This window comes from Oryzias melastigma, linkage group LG4 (assembly GCF_002922805.2).
Source record: "Oryzias melastigma strain HK-1 linkage group LG4, ASM292280v2, whole genome shotgun sequence".
NCBI lineage: Eukaryota > Metazoa > Chordata > Actinopteri > Beloniformes > Adrianichthyidae > Oryzias > Oryzias melastigma.
Window position 1 is genome coordinate 17095237 of NC_050515.1, and position 8317 is coordinate 17103553.

At 38.8% G+C, this 8317-nt stretch overlaps 1 protein-coding gene across 2 annotated transcripts in view; it reads right to left on the reverse strand.

Moving 5' to 3' along the window:
* The window catches only part of LOC112150448 (ephrin type-B receptor 1), a 99131-nt gene that overhangs the window by 46259 nt on the left and 44555 nt on the right, over positions 1-8317 (reverse strand). For both annotated transcript variants that reach the window (XM_024278793.2, XM_036211573.1), the window contains 3 exons: positions 6152-6414; positions 4106-4181; positions 2914-3038 (listed from right to left, as the gene is read on the reverse strand). In XM_024278793.2, the coding sequence (XP_024134561.1) occupies positions 2914-3038; positions 4106-4181; positions 6152-6414 (464 nt within the window). The remainder of the gene's footprint in view (positions 1-2913; positions 3039-4105; positions 4182-6151; positions 6415-8317) is intronic.

Below are 8317 nucleotides of genomic sequence, written 5' to 3' on the forward strand. Positions count from 1 at the left end.
TTAATTTCAGATGCCCATCAGTTAGTTTCAGATGCGCACCAAATAGTTTTTAGTAACCATCACTTTATTTTTTACTTTTATGTCCCTTAAGGGTTGCCGTAGAATGTCATAAATTCCTGAAACAATTTAGCCCTTCTGCTCTCTTTGGGGTCCAGATGACTCCAACCACATATTGATGTGTGATTTCTTCCATGACAAATGTGGACAAAGATTTTATGTCTGCCATGGACATTAGTGAAACTCAAAAATCAATGATAAAAAAAGTTCAGCGCACTGTCTTGTGGGGTCCAGATGACCCCACTTTTAATGTAAACAAGCCAAGGAGAGCGGAAAGGTTAGAATAAATAAATAAATAAAGTGATTATTTTTGAAGAAAATGTATTTACTTGATTAAAAGAGAGAAGAGCAGCAAATAAACTTCAATTTTGAAATATAGATTAAAACATCCCCAAAAAAGAAGCTTCCCATAGAATTATGTACAAACACAACTTTAACAATGATATAGCTTGAATGACCTTTCATCAATATTAAAAAATAAGAGAAGAATTGCATAGCTTTAACATATTCTTAATTCTTGATTCTAATAAAAGATTCCTCTGAAAGTTAGTAACTGATTTGTGGAAATAAAGGCCCACTTTCTGATGCATTGTGGGAAATGCATTGGCAGCCAATAGTTGTTTTACTCACTTTTTAGGACTTGTAACACCTCAGGACCCATTAAAGAAGAAAAAAAAGTTGTGATTTGCTCACACTTTTATTAAGTTACATGTTCTGGTACCTGGAAAAAACAAGCACTGCAGCACTTTTGATAAGTGCGTTGTAGAGGAGACATCTTAGAGGGTGCTTCAGCCTCCTAAAGTGCTGACAAAATAGGGGGAAGCCTCTTGAGAAACTGCACAAGTTTATATTTTCAAAGGTCAACCAGAAAAGCTTTAGAGTTTCCAGTCTCGTATTAGTTATTGGTAAGATTTTTTCCAGAATTATCAGCATGGGGCTTTAATGTCCTTTGCTCTGTTACTGTGACATTCAAACTCGCCTTTACAACCACACACAAATCCCACCAAACAATGAGATTCCAGGAAATAGTTGGACAAATGACAAGACAGAAGAGAACCCATCACACATAGAGGTGCACTCATCTGCAGGAGGTCTACAGAAAGAGGTTATGTAGTTCACATATCCGAAGGCAGTGTGTGCACGGATGCTTTCCAGATGCCTCCCTTTAGAGATTATCTGGGAATGTTCACTAGCTAAAAAACTCTGGGCTGGACCTGGAGGCATGCTGCAGGGATTACATATCTAATGTGGTTTTCAAACGCCTCGGGATCCCCTACAGAGGAGCTCGCAGATGATGACAGCAGAGTGACTTTTGGATTAACATGGAATGGCCTTGGGCAAAAAGCGGAAAAAACAGGATCAACAAAGAAAGGGGACACTTCCTGTGGGAAGGACGAAGCCAACTTCCAAAGAGTTTGGTTTCATAAAGCATGAGTTCTGTCCACTGAAAGATCTGTTTCTGACAGGAAACAAAGTTACAAAGAAAGCGAGAAAAACCCGTTGGCTAAAAAAGTGCTTTCTGTGCTGAAGTGATGGAAGAAAAGGTACCGTCCTTCACAAATAAAGGAATCTTTGTGTTTCCAAGGGCCGGAGCTGTCTTTTACCTTGTGAAGCATTGAGGTCCACAGAGACACAAAGCTGCTTCCAACACTGAGTCTAGGATATGATTCTTGTAGACAATCTCCCTCAGCAAACAGAAGAGTGATAACTGAGGCTATAGAATGCAAACATCCCTACCTTTGGAATATGAGCAGAAACTAAAATATGCAAAGAAACCACGCTGCAAAAAATGTGTTTTTCTAAATAATAGTACTAAAAAGTCCTATTGCTAAATTATTTGACTCTAAAGCGCTTTGGGCATTCAAGTAAGGTAGAAAAGTGCTATACAAGTGTACGTCATATACCCATGTCACATGTCCAGAGGGTTTGGTTCAGTCGAGTGTGAGTCGGTTCTGTCTTGTGTGAGTGAATTCTTAAACTTTTGGGTTATATACACTAAAGTCTTTGGTTATCCTTCAGGTGTAACAGCTAGTGACAGAAAAACAAACTGTACTGATCTGGAGTTAGAATGAGCGCTCCACATCTACATTGTAGTTTGAAACAGATTCAATGAGAATAGAGAATAAAATTGTGGTTTTATGTCAACGTTTTAGCTTTTGTCAGCATGAAAAATAATCTAGATGTTGATTTCACTCCCAGCATTGGTTCAATGATGCTCTGAAACGTCAAGCTACTTCATCATCATGGTTTATGATGACTCTTTGAACAAACATCTGTTAGTTCAGCTGCTAATGAGTGAATCCTTATGTTTCTTGAATGAACAGAGACCGTCCATCTCTGCAGGACCCCATCGCACGCCTACAGGCTCCATAAAACATGCATCTCAGCTGAGATCAATCCTAACCTATTAGAAGACAATACTGAAAAAGGATGATACATGAACAGGCACGTCCCACTGGTGCAATAAAAAAAAAAAAATCAGTTAGACCAGTTATTAATCGATAAAACATGCTGGTAGGTTTGCTATCCTTATTTAATTATAATGACTAGTCTAGAAGCTAGAGAACACAGTGCTGATGCTTTTGAACAGTCAGTATGGAGTCAAGAGAGATAGTTAATATTAATAATTAGAGGAATACTTTAAAGAGACGGCAAACACAGTTGGATCGTCAATATTTGGAGTAGTGCTGTGAAAAATGGACGTATTTAAAAACATTTTTCATGACTCGAAGCACATGAACAGAGAAGGCTTCAGCAATTCTTTCCTTTTTATCGGGTGAAAGGGGACCGTTCATATAAATCCAGCTTTCAACATCACACCAAAAACACACAAAGGCGTCCATCATCTCCCTCTACCTTGTCGTAGTATCGGATCTCGTAGTCCAGGATAATCCCGTTGGGCTGTTCCGGTGGCGGCCAAGACAGCGAGAAGCTGCGGCTTGTTGAGCTCACTTGGTGCATTATGGGAACCACAGAGGGAGCTGTCAAAAGAAGAAACCAAACACACAAGGGCATATAATCAATTACAGTGTTGAAAACATCATAAATATGGAAACGCGGCGTGAAACGTGATGGCGTCTCGCCAGAATGTATTTGCAATCAAAGGAGGAAAATGCGTCTTCCTTTCTAGGCTCATGAAAACAAATTACAGCACTTGTCACTGATGGGGTAACCAGAGTTATATGTGTGATGCGCTTTTTTTTACCCATCATTTTAGAGACCTGGAGGCTGTGGGATGTGATGTATCTCAAGGGATTTAGTTTTATGAGTTAATTTTCATCACATTTGTAAAGCAATAACACTATGTAAGAGTCAAGTGAAGATGAACAGGAGTAAAAGACAACTCATCCCGTCACTGTGTTTCCAATGAACTCATTTAGAGGGCATGTAGATGTTTGAAGGCACATCAATTTAAGGGATTTTCTGCTTGAAACCATTACATCTTCAGCTGACAGCAAAGTCGCTAAGAAGTTATGCTAATGTTCAGCGGTAAACATATTCTGACAGCTGAAGTTGGCCACCTGTAAACCTCACATCTCCACAGCTTGTATTTACACTGGATCAATGAAAAACACTCAAAAGCTAATGCATCATTTAACCACACACACAATCCCGAGCAGTCACTCTAAAAATGAAAGGAGTCTTTTGTTGAGTCCGAACTGATTTCAGTAAAAAAAAAAAAATCACTTGACACTTTTGTTAAATCAAATGAGGTGAATGACAAGAAAATGTGAAAATATCACTTGGATCTGTCTCCATTAAGTATTTATGGAGCAATAACTCGGTTACTTTATGGACGTGGAGTGATAGGGATGAGGCAGAGGAGGTAAAGCAGAAAAATAAAGAAGATGAGGAAAAAAGAACAAAAGAGGATGAAAGCAGTGGGTGTGGAGGAAGAGTCTGAGAGAGGGCAGAGAGAAGACAAGCTTGTAACATGTTTTATGAATTAAAAGGCTGTAGCTCAATTTCCACTATCTCTGCAGCCACCCCTCCCACATATAATCCACTCACACTCGCTCACATCCACACAGGCAGTGGCCAAACTCACCAGCTTGATTGGTCGTTATGTTGATTGACAGCTGCTGGGCGGGGTAAGGGCTCTTGTTGGACACTCCGTTGACCGCCTGTGGGGAGAGAATTGCGGCTGTCAGCTCCTCTACCTGATAGGCTACAAAATGTAACATTTTAATGAGCTCATTTTAAGATGCGCCGGTTCACACCCCGAAAATTCGCCTTTAACTCTTGCTGCTTTGTTTTCCAAGCTTGTCGGACTTGCAGAGAGGTAGTCATTATGCAGAAGTCTAACATGGTACAGCAGATAAAAAATAAGACGGTAGACTGCAAATGAGCTACTAGAAGTGGTGGGAAAAGGCATATTTTATCCTGCCTTGTATAAGCAGTTGTTACCCACAAAAGAAAACAGATTTTCTATTAGGCTCGAGACAAAACTTTTCCTTTTGTTGAATCACCCACGAATGATGTGGAGTTTGAATAGGCTGAAGAAAATATCACTGTTAGTCTTTTTAGGAATAAAATTTCCTCTGCTACATTGCCATGAATAACTATTTGCCTTTATTTAAATCATTATCAGCTGAAGGTTACAGAGTAACAGGACTGTCTTCTAATATATTTATAAACCTGATGAATGGTCAGATTTAGTCTCTTTAACCCAAGGTTCTGATTATAAGATCCTGCAGGCACTTTTGAGACCTCTTAATCAGTTCTAACTAAGTTAATCAAGCGGGCAATAATGCAATTTCTTTAGTAGCAGCAAATCAATGTTGTAGTGGTAGTCATGGCACTACAATTTTTGATAAATGTAGCTATTTTTTTTCTTTACCTTTATATTTGTGTTTTGTTTAATCAAATCAAAATTTAAAAAGATTGGGTCATAATTTAGTATTGGAATATTAATCTAAATCGGTAATTGTGCCTTTACCATCAGATGAACTGCCATTTAGATTTAGATTTAGATTTATTTTAAACAGAAAAAAAAATACATTCATTTCTTGACAAAAAAGTACCAAATAAATGTATGCAGACGTTAAATTCAAAATAGCAAATGTCCACATAATAGAAAGAAAACTTTGCATAAAATTTGCATAATAACTTTCTTTCTGTTTAAATTTGAAAGAGGGTGTAAGGAAGAAAACCCCGACCAGTTATCAGTGTAAATCCGTAAGGTTGCTGCTCACAATTTATAATTACTGAGTAGAATTTATTTGATTTATAATGTATTTGATTTAGAATAAAAATTGTATAATCCAAATAAAAAGACCCCTATGAGCAATTTTAAAACACTGAAAAAAGTGAAACATTGTATCAATTAACAAAAGCTCTATAATTTGTCACATTTATTCGTTTTTATCAATTTAAATTTTTGAGTTGAGTAAACAACTTAAATTACTTAATTGGATGAAAACTAATAATTTCAAATGTAACAACAGACCTTTTGTCATATGATCCATTGTTTCACTTTTTTCAGTCTAAATCAGAGTTGGACTTAAAATTAGGGGAAAAAAACGTAACCAATACTGAGAATGTAGATGCAAATTCCCTTTTTTTGAATTTCAAAACAGTCTGGCTGAATTCAAGGTTTGCTGTTAGCCAGTAGATTGCAGGCTGTGGGTTCACTATCCTGCTGGCTTTATCCGCTCGGAGTGACCTTGTGAGACAAATATAACAACTGCATATTTTGCATAAAAGCAAGCGTGTCAGCAGCCATCTCTGCAGCCTCAAACTTTGTGCACAATAGTGAATTTCTGAGAGCTATTTGCATTTAAAGCAAACGCCGAGAGCATCAAGGCTCTCTTAAAACTAGGCCAACTGAAAGTGTATTGTTTCCACAAAGCAGTTCTGATCGTTTTTGAACAAAAACTGCAAAAGGAAATCGATTGCCTCTTAAAAATAAGAAAAAAAAAAGCTTCCCCCAGATGACAACTTAAAGTTTCCTAACAAAACTTTTGGTTGAACATAAATAGAACTAACCTGGAACAAACCATCTATGTCCCAATTATGTTTTGGGTGTGTGACTTTTTAAAAATTGAAGATTTCTGTTATCTACACAGCAGATCTTCTGTTTCTAAGCACAAACCTGGATTTCGAAGGTGTACGACATGTGAGCTCGGAGCTTGCTGATCTCCACTCTCGTTCCCTTCAAGCCCTGCTTTCCTGGAACAAACACCACGTTGTCGTCACATGGCTGGCACGTCCGACGCTCGCTGCTGTGGCACCGCCGGCATAACACGTTATAAGACAAGTCATCTCGATGTCCGATCTCTCGGGGTGGGTGCCACTCCAGCAGTACCGATGTCTGGTTCACCACAGAGACCAGATTGCGAGGAGCTGAGGGGACGCCTGGGAGGAGACAACCAAGAAGTTTCAAAGGAAATCGGCACCAAAGATCAGTTCTAGTGTCACGACAAAGACTGAGTCCTGCTGAAACTGAATTCTATCAAAGTCTTGTAAGCAACTGGTTTTGTTTATTACCGTTAAATCTTGGTAACACCTTTTAAATGGGTTCTTCTATTATAGAATGTCTGTTTTTCTTTTAAAATATCATCCAAATGATGGAGTTTTTTCTAGTGAGTCACAAAAACATACATTACTTTTTTATTTGAAAACATTTCATAAGGAAAAGCTCCAATTTTAGGACAGATTCTGCCTATGGCTGCAAAATTCAAATGTTCCTTTTTCTAGCAGTTGACTGTTGGCGTGAAGAGTTTGTGCTTGTATCACTTCCTCATTGCAATTTGACCGAACATTTGATTTTTTTTGCCTTAAATACCTAAAGGTCAAATTATTTCAGAATGTTCTGCAGTGCTCTACAGTGAGGGTGCTACTATTACGGCTGGGTATCGCCAATCATTTCCAGATTAGAATCAATTCAATTTACCAGAGATGCATTTTTTGTTATTCTTTTGATCTTCTCAATTCAATTTGCTTAAATTATTTAGCTTACATAGTTTTCACATTGAGACACATTTGTTTAGAATCTATATATATTCTGAATATATTCATATTAATCTTATTTCTGCTGTTAAATCAGTCATTTTGCGAGGTTTTGCTGTTCGTGCAAAGCTACCGAGTCCAATCCATTATTGGAGACTTGCCTGTGAGCCAACACCGTCACTAACAGTCAGAAAGTGACCCAACAGCTCTCTGCGTGTGTCTCTTTGCAGCTCTCAGCTTCTCTGTCGCCGGCTCCCTCGTTTTTCACTCGGTGTCAAAGTGAGACTTCACATCACAACCCCCGTTTTCACAAGGTTAAGCCTGCCGGGCGCTCTTCTCCTTGACTCTTCAAACACATCACAGAGAGTGTGACGCTCGCGTAACCAGAGCGCCTCAGATAAAACGGATGTTCAACCTTGGCATATGCTAAATCACAGAATAAGAAGAAATGACTGTGATGACCCTGTGGAATATGCATGAGTGTGTAATCCTCAACGGGCAGGCACAGCAACACTGCAGAATCAAAGCGCTAGCAGCGGGGGGCTGAAAATATAAGAGGCATCCTCTTATGAGCATTTATACTCAGAGAGAATACTTTTGGTTGTTCTTATAGTTATATACACATGCACTAATGCACAGCTTTTTCATTTCTGTCTAAGCACCAATACTCATTGGGATAAAGTATCTCTAGACAAAAGCATACAAGAAAATCTTGTGAACATCTTCTGATGTCCGCCCTGAGACTGGGAGATTGTCGGGTCACTTGACAGACAGCTTTAAGCAGTTGAGGCCAAACCACCAATGCTTCCTGTGTAAAGATGTGGCATTTTTCCACTCTGTTGTGTGTGACAGTAAAACAACTGAGGTTCTAAGAGGTTCTTAGTATGTGTTGTATGATGTGACCATAAAAAGGAATGACTTTCAGGTCCGTTTTCGGTTGAGGAATCTTGGAAGTTGTTCATTGGACTTTCTTTAAGAGGGTACTCTGGGAGTTTAGGATACAGGACCCACTAAGAGCAGCCTCTTGCAGCCAGCTCCAAGTGAGACTCGTTTCCAGTTAGAGTCCGACTCCACCACGTCTGGCCTTTGTCACTAATTCTGCTTCTGTGCTGAGCATGAAAAGGTTGGGATGATAACTAGTGCTCCCAAATCTTGAGCCACAATTTTAGCTGAAGAAAAAGTGCAATTCCTCTCTGGATGAGACAGTTTCACAGTTTTTAGAATGTTCTGGTCATTTTCAAGACAAAGATGGAGCGTGAGATTGGTTATAAGATTAAAACGACCTCTGCAGCAGTGTGGACTTTGAAAT